The following is a 23,485-nucleotide window of genomic DNA, read 5'->3' on the forward strand; positions in this document are numbered from 1 at the left end:
CTCGGTAAAAATACTATCACAATAGGAAAAAAAAGTCCATATATTTTCTAGACTCCAAGGAAGGTCAGTCAGTCCAATATCGCCAGATATTAGACCTACGATTTCACAACAAATGCACTCTAATTTTTCCTCACATCAAAAGCAACAATTGACACGGTTCATAGAACTGAGACATTCATTTTCACATTCCAGTTGCATATCAGCACAAACTACTTGAGATTCCTTGTAAGAGAGGCTCACTGCCAGTATGCTGTCCTGTTGCAGGGATTGTGCTTGGAAACAGAACTGTCTGGTACCACAGAACATCAAAATGTAGGGACTGAGTCACCATTCCACATCAGTAGCTATGGGCCTAAATCTGACTAGCTCATTGTGCCTTAACTTTCTCTTAACTTCACTTTCCCAGAGTGACCGGTAAATTGGCACCCCACAACTCTCTAGTCCCCAGGGGGTGCTTGGAAACGGATCGGCCCCTTTAGTTTTCTCACTGATGCATGTCCATAATAAACAAAATAAAGAAACCAGGAAACTTTCCAATATGTATTGAAACTATGGTGCTCTATCATGAAACAACTGTGCTGCAATTAGAAAGCATATACAACTGAGCAGAGTAATCGGCATTTAGAGTAAACTGTATACAATGAAAAGCCCTACCATGGCAATTTATAAATCTTCCAAAGCCTTTCCTCACTATTTGAGCACAGTGATATATCAGATCTCTTGGAGTAGAACCGGCCCTCATACCTGGTATTTGTAGTTAGGTTGTCTGAATCTTAGGTTGCGCAAACCTACCATGTCCATCCCAGAACCTTTCCCTTCTGCAAGAATCCTCCTCGGTTTTCAAAAGGCACATCTGTGTATGTGTTAAGAGGTACCTCATTTGAATTGGCTTAGCGGCTCGCGCCTAGACGACACGGCCACCGTTGCCTACCAATGGACCCACACGCAGGTGTGCGCCTTGTTTCATCCCCTGACCAGGGGACCCCGCCCTCTGCCCCTGCACGTGGCTGTGGCCCGTAAATGCTTCATCCGTAGCCTAAAATTGACCCAGGGAGTCAGACCATATGCCCCTGCGCTCCCCCTGCTGGGCACCCCCCGGAGGGGTGGAACGGTGACAACACGCATACTGGAGAGCTGGACTGCGGCTGGGGTGGAGACCATGGGCGTCCTCTACGCGGATGGAACCATGCTCCCATTTGCGGAACTGTCGGAGGGCACGGGCCTGCCAGCGGGGCAATTCCTACTCCACGCGTCTATACTGCGGACATACACGGAGTCCTGGGGAGATGTTCATGAAGAGCCACCAATACACCACCTACTGCAGTACCTACACGTCATGGGCAACGGCTCCCACATCATTCACTGGCTGGCGCAGGCCCTCCTTATACACACGCAAAGGTCTACACAACCGATCCGGGATAAATGGGCGGCCCACCGAGGGAGGGATTGGACTGATAGGGAATGGAACCAGGTACTGGCTGGCCCCGTGAATATCCCACGTGTTGGAAACCGGCTATTTCTGGTAGGCTAAGGCTGATGCCAAAGCCAGGCAGAAACCACCATTCCAGTCAGGGCAAGGAAGTCACACGCCAAGATAACCCCTGCTCACCCTCTAGGTAGCTTGGCACGAGCAGTCTAGGCTAAACTCGGAGGCGATGTGTAAAGCATTTGCGTCAGCGCACAACAGCAACAACATACTAGGTACACCACAAAAGAGACTCCACACAAGGTTATATTAAAATAACTTTTGTATTGTCGAAACATATCAGATAGAACTTACACATGTACATTGTGCCAACTGGCACGGCAATATTCACAAGGGATTATTTACAAGACCGGGCCACATGGGCCACTGTCTGAATCAACACTTTGCAGATATAGAAATACTTGTCCGTAATTAGAATAAAAGAATATAAACTTTAAGAATAAACTTTAAGAATAAAGCACATGATGCAATAAAATTACATTCAGAGGTACCAGAATAATACAGTAGCGCAATAGTCACATGATGTCTAAAAACATTCAGAGGTGCAGGAATAAGACATGATGCAAGAAATCACATTCAGAGGTGCAAGAACCATACAATTGCGCAAAACCTACATAAGCCACCACCCGTGGCAGTCCCTAGGCCAACTGGCCTTGTTGGGGCTAGAACGCCCTGAGTCTCAATGTCAGGGGCCTAAACGATGCAGGGGCCCACTACTTGCTGGGCCCCTGGGAACACTCACAAGGGCCTAAACGCTGCAGCTGGCACTAAGTGCTGTGTAGCTGGGAAGGCCTGGCACCACTGTGCCCTCTCTGTCCCACACAGGGACTCTCCTGAAATTGCGCCTAAACGGTGCAGCTGCCCACTAATTGCTGGGCAGCTGGAGAATCATCAAAACTGCGCCAGGGCCCTCACTGGCCCTCCGGCGCAAACTGGGCAGCTGGAGCCACACAGGCTCTACACCCACCTATGTCCACGTTGGAGCCACACAGGCTCTGGCATTACTCGTGCCCAATGTTGGAGCCACACAGGCTCTGGGCATCACATGTCCCACATGTAGCCACACAGGCTCTGCACCCACGGTGCGGCGACCCACTGCCATTCGGGGCCGCCCTTTCTCAGTGCCTTAAAGCGGCACCAACACACAGCCGCGCGGGCCCTCAAGAGCCCCTCGTGGACTCTGCAACCACGGTGGGGCGACCCACTGCCATTCGGGCCGCCCTTCACTCAGTGCCTCGGCCGGCACCACACGGAGCTTTCTCCCCCCGCAGCCCTTCACTCACCGGGGCTTCTGTGCGGCGGGGGCGGGCTTCGGCGGCATCTGCGGAGCTCCTGCTCCACGCAGACTCTCCTCGCTTTGCCCGGTCCCCCGTCTCTGGACCGGGACTCGGGGTGGAGCCAGCAAGGCTCCCGGCAGCAGTCCCTTCTCGCGGGGGTGAAGGCGGGGCTCTCCCGACCACATGGGAGCCTCGCTACTCCCGCGCCGGACTTCTCCCTCCCTGCAGGGCTCCCTCGGCACACGGGAGCCCTGCCAACCGGCCGCCTCTTCTCCTCGGGGCTCCCTCAGCCGAGAGGAGCCCCGCGAACGGCCCTCATCTCCCGCGCCTTCTCCTTTCTTCCCGGGGCCGCCTCGACCAGCCAATCCCGTTGCGGCCCCGATGACGAGTCTCCTCTCCTCCTCCTCCAATCACGGCCCGACATGGGCCATGACCCTGCGCCGCACGGGCCTATCCCGTTGCGGCGTTGGTGAGGGGGCTCGGCTCTCTCAGCCAATGAGAGCGCGGCGCCTTCGGTTCTGCAGGCGCTTCCAAGCACGGGCGGCGGCGGTGACTGGGAGGCAAATGCCGGGGGGCACCGGCCAAAGCCCATCAAGCGCCCCCCAGCGCTAGGACCCAATAAAGCGCTCCTAAGCGCTATGGCCAAGGATAAAGCGCTCCTACGCGCTAGGGGGAAATCCAGCGCTCCCAAAGCGCTAGCAAACGGCAGAGCGCTCAGGGGGAAGCTCAGCGCCTCCGAGGCGCTAGAAACACAGTTCCAGCGCTTTCCACAGAAAAATGCAGCTTCTCCATGCTGCAGCCGCCCCAGAGCTTCCCAGGGGTAAAGCCAAGTCCCCCCCTCAGCCCAGGTAGGGCAGAGGGGTCCCCCAGGAGTCCAGGGATCCAGGAGAGTCCATCAGGAGTCCAGGGATCCAGGAGAGTCCATCAGGAGTCCAGGGGCTGGGCAGGACTCAGGGATTCCCTGAGCCCAAGCAGCAGCAGCAGCCCCTGGCAGATTCAAGTTGAAAACAAGAACAAATTGGAAGGGAACACAGCCCCTTCTTATACACAGAAAAGGCTTTGAAGTCTTATGAAGTCTTTGTGTAAGCGAGCCCTAAGCCCTGGGTGTATCTGGTTTCCCTCTCCTGTCAGCCTCAGGTCAGAGGTGACAGTGGGCCATCAGGAGGGAGAGCCATCAAGGGTGGGCCCACAGGCACAGCCTGGCTCCACCAGACGCTCTTTCCACTCCTCCCTAACAGCAGATGGGGGCCTTTCATCTACGGCTGACTCAGACCCCCTCCTCCAGACAGTCCATCCACCGGCAGGCCCAGGCTCATCAGCCAATCACGTGCCAGCAGACTCACTACACAATTATGCCAACTTCTAAAAGTGGCGCTTCTAGACTAGACACAGCCGTGCCGCATACACCATTCTGCAGCATTCATTCTCACGAGTTCATACATATCAAACTCGACCCTGCACTCCCCATGCATCAGGAATCTACCATGGGCATACATATTCCCCATTCATTCCTATGGGAGGGCAGGTCACTCACCATCCATATACAGAGAGCACACGCACTTTACACTGTACCACAGTGAAAAAGTGCGCAGAGGCCTAAAATCACCAATCCAGGTTCCAAAAACAGGCTAGGAAAAAGCAAAAAGTCACAGGGTGAACCTGCCCAAAGGATCGGGTCCAACACCACGCAACTCCCGCTTCCGGACGATTCAGTTATACATACTGCACCAGGCATATCTATCACCGGACAGAATCAACAGGTACTTCATGGTCAACACTGCCACCTGTCCCAGATGCGACATGCAGGGCGCGGACATCCTGCACATGCTCTGGCACTGCCCCTCTCTAGCCACATACTGGGGGGAGGTGACGTCCCTCCTGACACATAGCACAGGCCCGGGGCTGCCACACACATGGGAGGCTTGCATTCTCGGGCTATACAAAAGAACCAAACTCAATAAGACACAAGCTAGGTTCTGGGACCTAGGCCTTATCACGGCCAAGCGGCTGCTCACCAAACACTGGAAACGAAGAGACCCACCAATCCCCAAATACTGGTATGCCTCGTTTACCAACTGGGCTAGAGCAGAAAGCACGGCACTGCACCGGGAGGAGATAGCGGGCTTACGGCAGTTCCCGATAGCACAGCTCTGGGACGACATCCTGAGTTCCCTCCAGGGGGAGGGCGCGGCCAGAGGGCTTGCTCAGAGACCGCCACAATTGGGTTAGCACTGTTGGGGTACCCGTGGCGAAGACAAGGGGCGCGGGTTGCAGCCCCCCCCCCTCAAGGCGCTCGCCGGGTAGCCCGCCCCCCCCCCCCCCCCAGACACCCCGGGTAGCGGCTGCACCATACACCCGACCAGCTAGCTGTGGACCTGGACGACCGCCCACACGGGGGACCACTAACCCATGACATATCGAAATGTCCTCCTAGACCCTTTTTCGTACTGTCGCACCCACAGACACGCTTTCCCCTACCGCTTCCCCTCCCACACACACACCTATGTTCATTGTTTCGGACTCTTGTCTCCCAGACATAGCCTTATCTTCCACATACGCCACATCCGGAAGACCCACCTGGCTACATGTCCAGCCGCGGGACTGGACGCAGGTGGCGTCTCCCCACTATACAACATGGCTATACCTGTGGAAAATGAGTACGGTTTTGGTAAACATTATCTGCGCCTTCTTGCCTTTTCCCCTGATGCCACACTTTTTGTCGTGCGCACCCGCCATTTTAGGTGCCTCGATCAGAACCACCCTCTGCACGCCACTGGCCCCCAGCACAGCCCTTCGCCCTCACAAGCCCCCCCACGCACTGGCCACCCCCCCACTCTCACATGCCTTGGGTCATAAACCCCTCTTCAGCGCAGCTCTGCCTCAGAACCCCATCCTGTTCCCAGCGCGACACCTCCCTTCATTCCTTTCATGGTCCCAGGCCCTTTGATACAAACCCCCTTTCCTGTGTGCCCGTTTGTCTTCCTCGTTCCCAGGCCGCCACCTAGCTCTGCGGATACTGTTTATTGCCCCCCCCGTACAGTAGGAAGCTTCCCCCATTAAAGGACCCTCGAGTTGATCAAAGCCCCCACCCTATGAGATCCGATCAACCCCCCCACATTCCGTGAATCGGCGGAATGTCCAGCTGCGCGATGATCATCACCTGTTGTGACCGGGGTGGGGACTTAAACTGTAAATGTGTGTGGGAACGGGCCTGAAGGGGAGATTCCGAGGATGTCCTTTCATACTTCAAAGCATTGCAAGAATGTGTTACCTGCAATAAAATTCGTAAACTGTGTATAAGAGGCCAGGCCTCAGAGATGCGGTTAGAGCACCTCGTGACGATACTGGCTGTCCGAACTGATGTGTTCTCCTCCGGAGAGAATAAACCTTGTTTCCTGCCTTCCAGTCTCCAGCGCCTGCCTCTTCATTGATTAATACTTTGTGGGTTAAAGAGGCGATACCGCCGGGCAAATATTGATTGTCCCTGACCTGTTTTTACAATTGGCGTCCCAAGCGTGGGGCCCATCAGCGACACGTGGATCCAGTGGGAGAGGTCCTGACGACAGAGTGAACGACTGCAACGATCGGGAGAGCTCTTGCCCAATAGACCCTCGTCTGGCAGCCGATCATCCGAACTTCACTGGTTCCGAACAGACCTCTCTCGAGTGATCTACGGTCCTGACTGGGAACCATCAGGAGTGCCGCGAGGAATACGAGGAAAAGAGGACGATCGGGCGCTGGATTCGGAAGATAAGAAACTTTCCATACGGTCCGGGTAAGGTCGTGTAAACCCGACGAATTGCGAAATGATTGTTTAATTGTTCGGAAAATACTAGTATTACTCTTTGTTGACTTGTTTGGAGATTCACTGTCTGCAAACGGAGAAACAACAGGCTCTCTCTCTTTGCAAACAGTGAAGGATAGGTAACGCAGCCAGCGTGCCTATCTTTCTCCCCCACTGATTGATTGTTTATTCGCGGATTGTTTTCGGGAGATTTCCCTCTCCCACACTGATTAATTGTTTTTGACCCCGAACTACTGTTCGCGGATTGTTTTCTGGAGATTCTCTGTCTGCAAACAGGAAAGAACAGGTTCCTCTTTGCAGATAGTGAAAGGGTAGAGGACGCAGACCTTTTGCGGGCCTACTTATTCTCCCCACTGATTGTTTATTGACTGTTTGTTATTGGTTCATGAGGTATTCACTGCCTGCAAACAACGTAGAATAGAAATATTCTGTCTAATCTTTGCACGCAGTGATAAGATAGGCAGTGCTGACTTTTGTCCTCGTTGCGAGCCGTCATGTCTGTCTTCTCCCCACTGATTGGTAGTTGGTTCAGCCCGGACCGTTTATTAGAGGTGGACGATCTAGCTCCGCTGGAAGGCACCCCTAATAAAGACATGTTCACAAAATATGGATTAGTTACCATAGCCTATAGTAAGCTGTGGCACAAGTGTACCAAAGAAAATCAAGAGAAACAGTGGCCACTGATAGGATCCTTCGATCTTGATAAAATAGAAACGTTAGAAATAGCCCTTTGTAATAGTAAGACAACACCTATTATGCTCGACAGTCTCGGTATGTGGCGCAAAGAAGCAATGCAACGAAAGAAAAGAGACGAAGTCAGAGTAGGTAAAGAAACGCGACAGACAACCTTCCAAGCATCTGGTAGGCATAAGGAAGGGATAGCGGCAACACGGTTCCAAGGAGTGAACGCAGGAAGGGAACTACATGTCAGTGGCTTTTATGATAAAAATGCCTCAGGTAACACGACCTTCCCCGTCCCGAATTGTCTCAATACCCAAACAGTAAAGGTGATCGAAACATCCCCATCTTCCCAGAACGCCCCCAGTTTTGTATCGGCTGCCCCGGACGAGAGTTTAAAAACTGTCCCTCACCCCCGGTTGTAAGAGATGGGTCGACTTGCAACTAACACAGGCCAGCCGTTGTTCCTAGAAATGATTTGTTGATGAGCAAGCTACAGAGTTTAGAATTCGAGAAATGTCACTGAGCGCTTACCAACTGAACTGTGGCCTTCTGCTAGATAACGCCCTCATGACACAAAGCAAGACGATAGTCCCTCACCCAGTTTGCTATTTTCCTAGTTGTTTTCCATAAAACCCCGGTCACCCCAAGGAATGAGTCGGATAGTTATCGCAAGCCCCCTGTTTTTTTTAATGAAGTAGTCGGGTTGTAAGAGACTATGTAGGAATTAGAATGATGTTTGCAAAGTTAAGATTAGACCGAAATGAAGAAATTGTTGCAATAAACCCTGTTAAAAGTAAAATGTTTAGCTGAAAGGTAGGATGCATTGATAGAATGGAAAATTGTTTAGCCTATGTTCGTTCCTCAGAAAGATACCTATCAGACCATGGTGATAGCACGTTGCACTTTTTCGTAAAATATAAAGCCCTGGAGAACGGTATAGCTTCGTAAGGCTCGTACTAGGAAAGTGGGTCTCTGCCAGAAGAACTGACGTAACTGTAATAAGCAAAATGCAATGAATAGGTACCAGATCTCGTACCACGACAATGAATGTAACACCAACAAACACCAAAGAAATAGTTACGAAGGAAAGTTATAGGAAATCCAGCAAGCCCATCATCAATTATTTATATGTTGGTTGTAAACCCCAATGTAACGGATGTTTCTCAGTTGCTTGGAGCTGGGAGAGAAATAGACTTATGTGATTACCTTCCTCTGCCAATTCTCTAAAGACTGTCTTTTCAAACTCATTTAAGGGTACCACTGTCGGAGGAGAGAAAGACCGGATGTGGGAGCACGCGGCCTGACTGCAGATCGTGGGACATCTGCGACATTGGCCAAGGCGAGACCGCAACAGTAAGGAATCGCAGGACGAGGCACTGTTTTCGACAAAAGGAGAGGAACGGGCTGATCTGATGCCCCTGCTCGATGATCAACATGTGCCGAAAAGTCCCTGCCCTCTGAACTCGGTCATGGGCCCGCCTACCTGAAATTTTCCGCCCCCCTGGTCTGTTCCCGATCTGGCCCTGCTCCATCCCCTTTTCCTCCGACCTACCCTAAGGACTACTCACACACCCCCTTCTCCCACCTGAACTCTTTGACAATCGACTCGACACAGGGCGAAAAAGGACCTTTTTGACCAGGAAAACGAGAAAAAGGTCATGCCCTGCAACACAGGACCTAGAATAGAGCTGGACCCATAGCTCCACCGCCGGTGCTCAACAGTGCCAACAGAAGACTACAAAGAATGCTGAGAACTCACTAATAATGGTCCATGACCATAGGACTTCCCCTTCGAACAATGACACCCCTGATTATCGTTTTTACTACGCCTCATTTCTCTCCCAGCCACCATTGTATTGATTGTGCTCCAACCGAATGCGAAAAGAACTTACATATGTAATAACCTATCAGTTCATATTCCGAATGACTATAAGCATCTATGAAATGTACTCAACGCTCTCACTACAGAATCGTTTTTGTCCGATATTGCATTACTATGACTTTCCTGCAAACGAGCCTATCGATAGGCCCGCCTCCTAAGACGAAAGATTTTAAATGTAATGTTTGTAGCTCCCTCACCTGGGTTCCTACTTCTTCACTTATGACCGCCACAGTAGACATGGATAGGAAATAGGCCAGCAAGATGTCTTGGAAATGTTAAAGGGAGGACTGTGGAAAATGAGTACGGTTTTGGTAAACATTATCTGCGCCTTCTTGCCTTTTCCCCTGATGCCACACTTTTTGTCGTGCGCACCCGCCATTTTAGGTGCCTCGATCAGAACCACCCTCTGCACGCCACTGGCCCCCAGCACAGCCCTTTGCCCTCACAAGCCCCCCCACGCACTGGCCACCCCCCCACTCTCACATGCCTTGGGTCATAAACCCCTCTTCAGCGCAGCTCTGCCTCAGAACCCCATCCTGTTCCCAGCGCGACACCTCCCTTCATTCCTTTCATGGTCCCAGGCCCTTTGATACAAACCCCCTTTCCTGTGTGCCCGTTTGTCTTCCTCGTTCCCAGGCCGCCACCTAGCTCTGCGGATACTGTTTATTGCCCCCCCCGTACAGTAGGAAGCTTCCCCCATTAAAGGACCCTCGAGTTGATCAAAGCCCCCACCCTATGAGATCCGATCAACCCCCCCACATTCCGTGAATCGGCGGAATGTCCAGCTGCGCGATGATCATCACCTGTTGTGACCGGGGTGGGGACTTCAACTGTAAATGTGTGTGGGAACGGGCCTGAAGGGGAGATTCCGAGGATGTCCTTTCATACTTCAAAGCATTGCAAGAATGTGTTACCTGCAATAAAATTCGTAAACTGTGTATAAGAGGCCAGGCCTCAGAGATGCGGTTAGAGCACCTCGTGACGATACTGGCTGTCCGAACTGATGTGTTCTCCTCCGGAGAGAATAAACCTTGTTTCCTGCCTTCCAGTCTCCAGCGCCTGCCTCTTCATTGATTAATACTTTGTGGGTTAAAGAGGCGATACCGCCGGGCAAATATTGATTGTCCCTGACCTGTTTTTACATACCATTTGCCCATATGGCACGTCACACTCTCTGTTGGCAGCCCGTGGGGCCCTACCGATCTACGCGGCTGTCGTACACCACGACGAAGGCAGACTGAACACGTGCGCTACTAACCCCTATCCCATTGACACACCTCCATAGTATGATGTTACGACCCATGGGTTTTAGTGTTGTAGATACCGGAGGAATGCGTGATGGAGCAGCCAATGATTGGGACACACCGATGAGACTTGTTTTGATTGCAGAGTTAATATGTTTACTTATACAAAAAGGTAAAACAAGACGTCATTTGACAGCATAACTGAATATTGAGCACACGTGGCATGGAAGTTGTAATTGAAAGCTCACTTACTGGGGTTACGATCGAAAGAACTGGATACCCTACTTCATGCTCCTGTATTTTCGTAATACCGTAATGTTGCAGCCGGCCCACGAGGTTGTAGGCTTTGCTATATGTACTGCTCTTTTGACTACTAATAAACGTCTTTTTAAAAAAAAAAAAAAAAAAGAGGTACCTCATTTGAAAACAGCAGCTGTTCCACTGTGTTGTCTAAATGCCAAGCTATGTTGCTAACTGATCACAGAAAAAATAGGGCACTGTGTTCGACCTTGTACGAAATGTTCAGACTGAGTCCCAAAAAGGAACTGAATACACATGTGCAGCATATTTCTAAAATATTGTGGCATAAAAACAAATGTGCTGTGTGTAAAGCATAGCAGCCTACAACGTGCAGTTAGGCTAAAATAAGGGAGAACTAAATGAGCCCTAATGGGAGCTCACGGCCCACCTACCCCCAGCTTTGTTGGGAAGGTAGCTAAGCAGCTAACTAGATAATGAAAACAAAGCACAAGCTTTACGGAGTTACCTAACGGCTAGGGCGGTCGTCCTCGAAGCTGGGCAGCTGGGTTTGAGTCTCTGCAACAACACTGAACATCCTGTGATTGTGGGCAAATCACGTAATCTCCCCGTGCCTAACAAAACAAAATTAATGTGTCCTCATGTAACGCAACTGGTGCTATGGAAAGGGCTCTGATACCCGATTTGGGTTAAGTTTGCGCAATATAAAACTGTAAAATAAAAATAAGCAAATTCATTGCCAAAGTAAGATGTATTTGAGGTATCAATATTGTCTTCCATGAGTTCAATGGAAAGCGAATCCTAGATATATTCAGTCTCTGCATACTATGACACCACAACTTCCCACTTTAAATCATCCAGGAAACAGACCTGATCCTTGTTATCAGCTAATGCTAAGGAAGTATGCAGGCAACCTGCATTTGTTATTCGAGCCAAAGTTCAATATGTCATGTGCCGAAGCACCCCTCTTCTCTGAAGGGAGGGGCTTGTACCTCGCATTGTGCAGCAGCCGCAAGCCAATGGGACAACTCCAAAAATGGGTCGTTAGTGGACTCAACAGGTTCATGTCCACAGGAATCAGCATTTGCAGAGCCAGGCAAATATGCAGTGCCCTTTTGAAGAGGCAACATAGACAATGAAGCACAGTTTGGACACCGGTAAACCAGACAGGTCGAAATGAATAAATGATCGACTTGTTGAGCGCGAACTAAGGACAAAGGTGCTGATAACTCGAGCAGGGGGAGGGAAATGTGAATCCTCTGAAAGATTAGAGGGCAAAGAGCCAGGTGTTTAATTATTTCCGAAATAGAAGATGTGACTCTATATTAGGAAATTGATGTAGGTACGGTGTTCGAGTTTGGGTGCAGTCACAACAAAGGCTCTTCCTCCACACTTTCCCTCTTAAGCCTAGGCACTACCAGCTAGTTGGCAGATCGCGGCTGTCTGGCAGGGACAAAGCGTTGGAACAAGCGTTTAATTCCTTTTGGGCCTTAGTTAAAGAGTGTCTTGTGAGCCGTACGTAGGGCATTAAACAGAATTCGCTTTTCTGTACAAAGCCAATGCAGTTTTCGAATAGCAGCGGAGATCTAATGAGGTTTCGGAAAGTCTAAAATCAGTCTTGCAGTATTCTGGACACGTTTTAGCTTCTGAGTGGATCCCCTGTTAATGTCTAGATAGAGGGCATTACAATGATCCTACCAAGACCTACGATCGTAGTTGAACTGGGAATCATCATGGCTAGTAGAGAGACAGCTCAAATATTCTTGACGTATTTCCAAACCGAGTGAGGGAGACCGTGTGTGTGCGTTTTCGTCTGTGTAAAAATTCCTCCTGCTGAAATCCGACAGACACCTTACCTTAACCAATTGAAAGCACCTGTACCTAACTATTTAATTCAAAATACATTTATTAGGGGAGTGTAACACCCCAAAGAGGCCCCATCCCCCCCCACACCCTCTGCCAATCTGAGGTAGTGGAGTCCTGGCGCATGGCTGCGGATAACGTAATCTAGAAATGTGAGGCTTTATGGGCACCATGGCTACTTTATTTTAAATTTGTTTCACACCTGTTTCCCTCCCATTCCGCATCAAACTCAAGGCGAATCCACTGACTGGTACATTTTGTGCAAATAAGATGTATCTACCTATAAGATATTTGATTTGATTATCGTGGCTTATGCTATGAACATATCGACGCTGACCTCTCCTGGACACACAGTGGTGTTTAAAGTAATGCTTTCGTAATGTCTAGAGAATAAATAAAAATTATTTTCGTTAGAAAACATTGATAACTTTACAGTATTTTTTTCACTGCCCAGCGATGCTTATTTAAGCAAGACTTTACACCGAGGGGCAGATCGTCAGACCTTTCCCCATGACATGGTGAGATATTGTTCAGTAATTGGATCTCAACTTTGAATAAATCAAATTTAGCCTCTTCCATGCGGCCGCGATTCTGCGCCTGTGCGGCAAAATCAAGAGTGGGCGGGTTTATCAGCACACGAGCCCCGTAGTGCATGACGGCTGGGGGCCGTCATCAGCATGGATGGGGTTAGATTTCTCTGGATCTTCTTATGACATTTTTCACTGTAGAGAGCAGTATATTTTACGTTGTCCTGCCACTCTTCGGGTGTGTATGTAATGCACCGACTCCTAAAGGTGATAGAAAACCACTGTCATGTCCTCCTCTTCCCTGAGGTAATCGTGCAGAGCTAGGTTTCTTCTGTGCTGGTCTCTGGGTTATCTGTAAAATACTGGCACCAGAATTGAGTTGCTAATGCTGCACTTGTTGCCTAAAAGGAGTTGGCTCTGAGCACTGAAAATTAGTGATTGGAATTTGGTTTGACATTGTGCTACAGAATCACCCTTAAACTTGTAGGCTTTTTTTAAAACATTAATTACACTATTTTTTTCTCTTTTTGACCTAGGGAGTTGTATCATGGATTTCCAAAGGAGTGGATCGTTTGCCTGAAACATTTTAACGTGAAGTCTCATGTGATCAAGAATTTTATAACACAGCAAACTTTCCTTGCCATCGACAGTAAAATTTCACCCAAGAACATTCAACTGCGATGAAGGAAAGTCTGTTATGAATCAACAAATTTGTTTTATTTTATTTTAAAAAATAAATAAAAGTAATGCTAATTATACTAAATAAAATGTATTTATAAAACCACTGAGGGACTCCAAATAGCTGTATTAGTAAATTTATCTTAAAACAACTTTGAATCCAAAGATCAAATTTGTCACTCTTCATAAATTACATTTTTCAAATGTTTTTCACTCAAGAACCTCTAAACAGAATTTTAAAAGAAGGAAGTGTCCGAATGTAAAGGGAAAAGCTTGCCATGGCCTAGTTTAATATACAGAGGATTCAGCCATGTGGTCTATTGTTATAGTGCAGAGTGCACATTTGTGGGTCTCCAGGCGAATAGTCCTGCTAAGTACACCGGCTGAGTGAGTGCAGCATTTGACTCTTCCCCACCATGACCCCGAGGAGTGCGATGCCTTCCTGCCGGCAGCTGAAGCCAGAGTCCCTGCGGGAACATCGTATGTAATTGTTGGCCGCACGGATTTCCCATTCGGAGTCCTCGCGCCGCAGGTCTCTCTCTCGTGCTGGGGCCTCAGGTCCATGACCGGTCACGGAGCCTTTCCCGCGGAAGCAGTCCACCTGGCACAGGTAAGCACAGGAAGTCCGAGGTTGTCGACCTCACATAAACGTGGCATCGCCTGCTGCTCCCAGTCTCCAACCGACACATGCCCTAGGGCAGAGTTCTTCAATCTGTGGGGCGCGCCCCCCCCCCCCCAGAGGGGCGCGACACCATCTCAGGGGGGGCGCGCACTCCACACTAAGATCTTCCCAGTCAGATTATTTTATTGTCCTGAGGCGTGCAGGTCTTCATTCCTTTCAAATGGGAATCTGTTTATTGAGCTCCGGTAACTGAGGGCTGGAGGAGGGTGGGGGTGGGGAGGGGGGATAGATAAGGCACCACTTGCGCTTTTGTCTTGCAAAGAGCTAAGTGTTAACCTTCCCAGGAGGGGGTTAATTGGTAGAGCTGAAGCTTCAGCTGCAGTGGGAGGCAGGGTCTCCTCTGCTAAAAAAGCGAAAGCAAATGAACAGACATTCCTGTTCCTTTGTGTTCGATTTCATAGCAGTGGAGACTCCTTGACTCCCACTGCAGCTGAAATGACGTCTGTTCCTTGCTTTTAGTTTTAGCAAAGGAGACATCCTGCCTCCTAAAGCAGCAGAAGCATTTCAGCTCTACCAGTTTAACCCCGTCCTGGGAGGAAGCTCTCAGAAAGGAGCCAAAGTTTCTGTTATATTTACACAGGCAGGCGCCACAACACTTTGAGTTACCAAAAGAAAAATACCAGCCAGCCATGTGTTTTTTTAAACAGCCTGCAAATTGCTTGTCTTGACACCAAATATGCTTATAAATAAATATAAATACATTTGTAATGTGACTTTCCTGTCTTTGTTCCATTTTATATTTTATTATCTGTCATGGGCCATTCAGGCAGCCTTAGAACACAATTAAAAGTGCTACTATTTATATTTGCTGTTCAAAGCATGTGCAGACAAGTGCTGACAATATAGCTTTAGGTGACTGTTTACGTTTATACCAACTGGGCCATCAAAATGAGCTGGCAACCCTAACCATAAAACTGGAACTTTGTTGCAAGAGCAGCACATTTATTTCCTCAATCTTGATCTCTCGTTAATGCCATAACAGCAATAGTTTAACATATCTGAAACCCTACGCTGCCGTCAATAACCTGCTGAGTTAGTTCAAGTGTCTGGGAATGCACCCTGCATTCAGGCAACTTGCTCCCCATTCTCACCCTTCACTTTCACGCTCACCCTGCACTCAGTGATCACAATGCACTCACACTGATCACCATGCACTCACACCATTCACCCTCTCACCCTGCACTCACAGCGATCTCCATGCACTCACACCATTCACCCTGCACTCACGCTGATCGCCATGCACTCACGCTGATCGCCATGCACTCACGCTGATCGCCATGCACTCACGCTGATCGCCATGCACTCACGCTGATCGCCATGCACTCACACTGATCGCCATGCACTCACACTGATCGCCATGCACGCACACCGATCACCATGCACGCACACCGATCGCCATGCACTCACACCGATCACCATGCACTCACACCGATCACCATGCACTCACACCGATCACCATGCACTCACACCGATCACCATGCACTCACACCGATCACCATGCACTCACACCGATCACCATGCACTCACACCGATCACCATGCACTCACACCGATCACCATGCACTCACACCGATCACTATGCACTCACACTGATCACCCTCTCACCCTGCACACAAAGCGATCACCCTCTCACCCTGCACTCAAAGCGATCACAATACACTCACACTGATCACCATGCACTCACACCGATCACCCTCTCACCCTGCACTCAAAGCGATCACAATACACTCCGTTATCACCCTGCGCTGACTCTGATCGCCCTGCACTCACTCTGATCACTATGCACGCACTCTGATCACCATGCACTCATTCCGATCACTCGCTCACCCTGCACTCACAGTAATCACTCTGCACTCACAATGCACTTGTGCTGTTCACCCTGTACTTCACCCTGCTGTCACACAAGCACACTACTCACCCTGCACTCATGAAACACTTCACTCATATGTCCCCTTAATGCTCAATGTGCATACTCACTCAAATAAGACCACCACTAACCATACATTCATTTGTCCCACTCTGCACTTACATCCGCACCCAAATTCAAATGGTCACCTCACTCACCCTGCAGTCACTCCTCTTACCGTACTCACACACTGTCGCATCGCTCAACGTGCACTCACATGGGTACTCCTGACACCCACACAGCGCAGAGGTTTAATGTGCCTGCTACAAAGAACGTGTACCATGCAGATCATAGTGTGGGTAAACTGAGTAGCGCTATTAAAAAATGTGCATTGTTGATGAGTGGTAGTGAGGAAATTCATGGAGAAGGAGGAAATGGGGGGGGGGGAGACAGACTGCTGCACTATGTGCGACCAGTGCTAGGGCCAGCCCTGGATGGGAGTGTTAAACCCCACCGAAGTTCAGATCTAGTTGCGCCCCTGTACACAAGTATGAGCATGTCGTGCCCCATCAAGGTTTTCGTCCTAAATTACAAAAGGACATATTTACATGCACTGCAATCCAGCCTTTCAGGGGTTCCCTTGATAGAGGCAGCTCTGTTTTTGCCCTGATGGCCGGGAATAAATCCTAAACAGATTCTTGTAAATACTATTTTGTTTAATTTCTTTTTAATGTGATTAATATGAGAGATTCTATTACTATTTGCAGAGAAATGTTTTTGTTTCATGCAATTTTAGATCAAAACGGGTCCACACCTTTATGTTGGTGGTGTTGTTATTAATCTAGGTCGTGTGTTAAACAAAGCATTCTAGTATATAGAATTTGCGCACATTTTATCTTGGAAAATTGGGTTTTGAGCTGTGTAAGAAGCCTCTGTCATTTCACCACACCCATTCACAAACCTGCAGTTTACTAAACACATTATGTAAAACATTATTTTCCGTATATGGCCTCCTGTGATATGCACGTGGCAGTCGATTATGTAGTGTACCAGATTACAGAAAATTCTGTCAGGGGGTGCGGGGGGGGGGGGGCAACATCTAAAATAAAATTCAACTGGGAGGCTCAACCTAAAAAAGTTTGAACACCTCTGCCCTAGGGAGTCGACTCACACCCCTACCCAACATTTCCTGGGACTGGGGTGACTAGGACTTAGATGGAGGACTATTCTTGGGCTTTACTGGCCATCTTAGGGTAACCCCCTCTCCCTAGTGCGCCTACAGGCCCGCAGAGGGGGTAGGGACTCAGATCGGAACTTTGCCGGCGAGTTCGCCCTCAGCACTGGTTGAGTACCCTGACTCCGGAGTCGCTGTGATGTCGGGACACGGCCTAGAGGGCCGTCCTATTCACACGTCCAAGCCTGCTACACCGTCTCCGCACAGCCCTGTGAGGCTCGTGACCCCGACTGAGGATGCTGCACAATTCTGGACTCCTAGTCTGCTTCGTTCCTCTCCGCATGTTCCCATCGTGGTGGAGGCAGAGTCTATGCTGGCCTGAGGCCGTTAGGGTGAGGCTCCTTTGGAGGTCATCGACATAGTCTATGCCGATTGTCGCTGGTGTCAACCCTGGCTGTTCCTCGGTTGGTGGAGGATGAGGAAGCCACACATGTGCAGGCCCCTGTGGGTTTGCCACCCCCAGGGTTGTCGCTGGCCCTTAGGCCTGGAACCCATGCCCTGGCAGGGCTTAGTTGTCGTTGGGGTATGGAACACCCACGGCTTGGACGGATTAGCCTCCTGCCATCCCCTACAGAGGACTTGTCGCCACCCAGGATGGCCGCGGTGGCTAGTGACGGCGGTCGCAAGGCTACAGATATTTTACAGATGCAGCCACCCTCAGTCTCTCTGCCCTCAGATCACCTGTTGAATCTACTCCACCAGGGTGCCGTGGAAGTGGAGCCTATGTTGCCTTTTGGCGAGTAGTTAAAACAATACTCTTCTTGGGACTTGCACAAGACCCTCTTCAGGGGACCTGTCGGATCATGCTATTGCACATTACCATCTCCTAGCTCCGGATGACCCTGTCTGCTTGTCCCTCCATCCTCGGGCTCAAGGGCTGATAATCCAGGCGGCCTCAGTTTTGCTGACTTCTGCTCCATTACTCTCTCCCACTTGGGAGTCTCGATGTTTGGAGTCATTTGGCTGCCATGTTTTTGCGTCCACTAGTGCAGGCCTTAGAGCCCTGAACACGTTGTGTGTATTTGCATGGGCTACTTCATCTTTGGGACTCTGTCGAGCGCCTTTCCTCTCTTCCAGAGGGTCCTCGAACTGACCTGGATTGGTTGATACGTGATGGCCGGGACATGGCCCAGTTTTCCATTCGGTCGGCCATGAATACCACTGACTCTGTGGACCGAGTTATGGCCAGGTCAGTTGTTGTGCATCACCATGTCTGGCAGTGCGATGGCTTTTTCCCTGCAAATGTTCAGGAGTGTCTTAGGGATTTGCCCTTTGATGGGGCACCCTGTTTGACAGACCTGCTGACTCAGCAGTTCAGCGTCTCATGTCTGGGTTTCCATGACTTTCTAGTCCTGGTTGTGGACTTTGACTTTTAGTTGCAGTATTGTCACTGCTGTTTCTGATATCAGTCTCTGGGTTCAAGACATTATTTCCTGGACAGACTGTACGGCTATTTTACAGTTTTTTGTCCTTTTGTTATGTTAACCGAGCTTATAAAGCGCGCAGCTGCCTCGGCAAAGAGGCGTCCCGGCGCTAACAGTAGCAGGACATAGAGGCTAGGAAACTGGACAAAGCAACTGAAGGAGTAAACCTAGAAAAACAAAATTAAGCCGCAGGAAAGAGGTAGGTCTTAACGGCTTTACGGAAAGCCAGCAGGCTATCCAGACTACGAATCTGCAAGGGCAGAGAGTTCCATAACTTGGCTGCCAAACAACGAAAGGACCGCCCCCGACACGGAGACGGTTCACTCGAGGAATCCCAGCCAAGTGTTTCCCCAGAGAGCGCAGCTGGCGTCCAGGAACATAAGGTGTCAAGTTTGCCAAAAGCCTGGGAGACGCCAACTTTAGAATTTTAAAGGATAGGCAGAGCCTTAAATTCGATTCGCTTAGCCATGCCATCCATTTTGCTGCAGCTGCCCAGCTGTTTCCGTGTTTCTTTTGGAGTCCTCTGCCTACAAGCTTGTCTCAAGAGGTGTCCCTTGCTTTTATAAGGATGTACCATACCCTATGGGGGGGGTAATCGTTGGCTATTGTTTAGCTACTCTTCCTTAAAAACCAGGAAATTTCAATAGCTCACGTTTAGTCTTCTTCGGATACTTCTCTTCTGTCAACGCTCTTCCTACTGTTGTAGGAGACCCCCTCTGGTGAGACCCACGGTTTTGGTGCGGCTCTCTCCTAGGGTTTGCGTTGTCGTCTACGGTTGGTCCATATCTCTTCTGCCTCTGTGGAGGCACACTTCCCCGAAGTGGTGTTGGGTTTCTGTCACGCCTGACTCTCCCCGGCGTATTGTTTCAGCTTTTGCTGTGCTTTTCTGCCTGCTTTGCCTGTTTTAGATGTAGGCATGTGTCCCTTGGGGGTTTGTTGCTCTGTTCTGTTTCGGAACAGTTTCTACCGTGTTTTGTGGATTCGACATGGGTGTATGCACAGGATATGTTCGCGGTCACAGGGTGCTGGAGGTGTACCTTCCGTCCTTGTCTTGACTACGTTGTATTCTGGTTGTTTCGTCTACTCTCTCTTCCTGGTGCAGTGAAGGGCTTACTTCTAATTCGTGGCTCGTGCCATGTGGGGTTTTTGCCTATGGGCAGTGGAATTTCTGCCAGCGAAGTCTCTGCTGTGCGTTCCCTTGTAACCTCTTTCCGTGTGCTCTTCCCTGGCAGAGACTCCAGTCCCTTTGCGTATTACGCGCAGATGTTCAGGTCCTTTCGCTTTGGCCTCTACAGAGGTTTTCTGACTCACTATGGCCTAGTGGTTAAGGCCTGTCACTCTTTTTTCAAGGTCATGTATTCCACTCCAGGTGTTTCACTGGTTGTGCCCTAACAATGATACCTAAAGGCACTGTTTCTGTCTTTTGTGTATGTTTACAGTGCAAGTATTCTTCTTCAGGATACTCGTTATCACTGTACTATGTCTGTATATACTTTTTTCTGACAGAACTCTGTGTATTTCTCGCTCCTTCCTCGTGAGTGTAGTGATCAGTGTCCCTGCCTGTCTCGCAGGATGCCAGGGTTCCTTCCCCATCGGGTGGATGCTGTCGCTTAAGGTGTCTTGACATAGTTGTGTCCTGCTATGCCTCACACCGGTGCCGCTGGTACATGTTCGACTTCCCCGTATCTAGGGCGTGCTCTTCGAACTATTTTGTTTTTCATTTTTCCTTCAATTGTTCATATGTACGTCTTTGTCTTGCGTTTGTGTCATGAGTTGTACACACTGTAAGAAGTGTGAGTAGGCATACTAGGTTTTCTTTACCGGTTTCGCCATTTGTACCTCTGGGTACAGTTGACTACCTTGTCATGCGCCCTTCTATCTATGCCGCCAGGCGCTCCAATTCCTTGGGCTTTTGCATAGGTATGGTTCTCCAGGTACACTCTCTCTCCTTGCGTGTATCCTCTCATCCACATGACTGTATCTCCTGGTAGTCATGACTGTATATCTCTGCATGGTGACATCTGTCCCCTCACATTTCACTTTTTGGCATCCACTGTGGTGTATGTTCAGTGGGTATGCTCTGACCATCTCATATTATCTTGTCCCTTTTTCTTGTAGATCCATGGGATCCAGTGCTCAGTTTAACTTTTTTTGCAGAAGTTTCTACACTTCCATTATGCACTGCCCCTTTTTGGTTCTGCGTCTTCATTACTTCTCCACATGGGTTCTTCCTGCATGGAAATTGTTATACCTGACATCATTGGCGCGGGTCTCCCTTCCTTCTTTAATTTTGGCTGGATGCTCTGGGCGCTGTGCCACTGCTAATCAGTGCCACATCGTGAATGCTCCCTGTGTAAAGATGACTGTATGAATTGGGATAACCATAATTGGCTCATTGAGTTTACCTGTCAGTCCCTAGTATAAGTGCACTGTGTGTACCCAAGGCTGATAGACCCAATACTGCTGGTGGGCCTGCAGCGCTGATTTGCTCTCCCCACAGAAGCAACTTTTAAAGTAGGTTTCAGACCTGCCATTAGAGTGTACCAGAAGTCCAGAACTGCCTTTGTAAGTGTGAGGTGCACCCACTTCCCAGTCCTTGCACCTTCCCTTTGCACCATGTAAGAAAGGAAGAACATGCCTATGTCTGTGTAGCATGTTCTAATAGCGAGTTACCCTCCATTTCACTGTTTACTATTGAGGCTATTTGCTCTCATAGACCAGAATGGGCAGGCTGAATATTACATTCCATAATCCTACCTGCCCCCAGGAACCTGATAGGAAATTCGAATTTGATATGTTTAAGCTCAGGACATTGAGATACATCTTTTAGTAAAGATCATTTGTATAATCTCGTGTTCGAAAATTCCTCTTCTAGAAACAAGGTCTTTTCTTGCCTAAGCTTTCGTGTAGACTTTGCTAGTGTGTGTATTGGCTGTCTGGTTTTGAAGAAGCAGGGCCAGCTGGTTCAGACCTAGCTGGAGAGAGAGATCGGCATTCAGGCATGAGGAGGGGTGACTCTTTGATCTGAACAGGGCTGTGCCTGGCAAGGTGAATGATGGCTCCACCTCCCACTGGGCGTCTGATAGCAGAGCCCCTGATTCTCAACGGGCAGGATGTCTCCTCGTAAACAAGTGCTCCCCGACCCCACCAAACTGGTTCTGGCTGGATTCAGTGATTTGTGACTTTAGAGAACAAAGACTTTTTAGGTATAAAACGCTGCGCTGAAACCTTTTTCGTGTGTGTTCCTTCTGGATGTCAAGACGAAACTCTGTCCGAGTAAACAGAGGAAAGGACTTTGAAACTTTCACCAAGCTTGCTGAAGAAACTACCCAAGAGCCTGATTTGAGAGCGCCTCCTGCTGAAGTCTCAGGGACATTAGACTTTATCCCATCAGCCGTCTGAATTCCTGTGTGAGGGATTCTACTTGCAGGTGAGGCACCCGTCGAGTAATCCGAAGCCTCTACTTCTACTGTGAGGAATGCGGACTGGTAACCCTTGTGGGCCGCCGCAGCTACGAGCTGCTGCCGCTGAGAGCCCAACTTAATTTGAACCTTCGCTGAATCTGTGTGGGCCGCGGCAGTTAAGCGAGGGTTGTAGTCGCTGAGTGCCCGCGGTTGTGCCAGCCTGGTCGAGATATTTTGTCCTGTGGGCCTCGGCAGCTAAGAGAGCTGCTGCCTTTGAGTGCCCGCTCTGGTGTCAGCTGTGCATCATTGTGATTTGCCCTGTGGGCCGCCGCAGCTAAGAGCTGCTGCCGCTGTGAGCCCAGCACGGAGCTGCACGACGAGTCATCGCCACCCCGAGCCCAGGCCGCTGCAGCCACTTGCTGCTGAGAGCCCGCCTGTCCCAGAGTGCCAGAGTCATTGTGAGTGCACGCTGCGGGCCAATGCAGCCAAGAGTTGAGGTCGCTGGGAGTCCACCTGTCGCCGAAGCTGCGTGCTGTGTCCCCTTCCAACGGTAGGTATTGTGATGTATTCCTATAGGTTCTGTATCGATCCCCCTATTCCTGACCCTATTCTGGTTAACAAACTAACAAGTTAACTAGCAGCCATCCCATGAGGCAGAAAACCCCCATGATGCAGGAACCGTTATCTGATAAAGCCACACTACGGCACAGGAACGTGTTATCTGATTAGGTCATAACGCTTGCCATCTAATTAGACAAGCGATATTCCTCCAGCCCCTGATAAGGCATACGGAGTTCTCAAAACAAATCAAACCTATGACAGACCTGGGAAAAACCCTGCGGTCATTGTTTTGATTTCACCGAGAACTTCAGCAAAAGAATGTGCTAACGACCTGGTCGTATGACATCCTTATTGACGTATCTATGTCCATCCTTACGTCAATCTCGGCACCTTAAAGGTATAAATATTACCGATATTGCCCTATGCAAACACACGCGGTGGTGACGAGATCGGAGCAGCCAGACTTGCCGAAGCCCAGAGCAGAGCAGACCCCGCTGGCGCAGCCCCGCCTTCTTGACGCGCTGAGGACGAGAAGCTGCTTTTTTCTCCTGCCGAGAAATCCAGCCGCGGCGCTTCCGGGTAGCCCTCGCAGGCAGCCTGGAATATCGAGACCAGAGACGAGAGATACCATCCC

General features: G+C 49.7%; 1 protein-coding gene across 6 annotated transcripts in view; it reads left to right on the forward strand.

Moving 5' to 3' along the window:
- The window catches only part of LOC144825271 (protein regulator of cytokinesis 1-like), a 1,077,791-nt gene extending 1,063,922 nt beyond the window's left edge, over positions 1-13,869 (forward strand). For 2 of the 6 annotated variants that reach the window (XM_078684106.1, XM_078684105.1), the window contains one exon: positions 13,560-13,860. Coding sequence is in view for 3 of the 6 variants with exons in the window: in XM_078684105.1 (XP_078540231.1) it covers positions 13,560-13,613 (54 nt within the window). In the remaining 3 variants the exon portion in view is untranslated. Of the gene's footprint in view, positions 1-13,557 lie in introns of all 6 variants that reach the window. The other 4 variants (XR_013609370.1, XM_078684109.1, XM_078684108.1 and 1 more) reach the window with 4 other exon arrangements.
- Positions 13,870-23,485: the final 9,616 nt, after the last annotated feature.

The sequence above is a fragment of the Lissotriton helveticus genome, chromosome 3_1, assembly GCF_964261635.1.
Source record: "Lissotriton helveticus chromosome 3_1, aLisHel1.1, whole genome shotgun sequence".
NCBI lineage: Eukaryota > Metazoa > Chordata > Amphibia > Caudata > Salamandridae > Lissotriton > Lissotriton helveticus.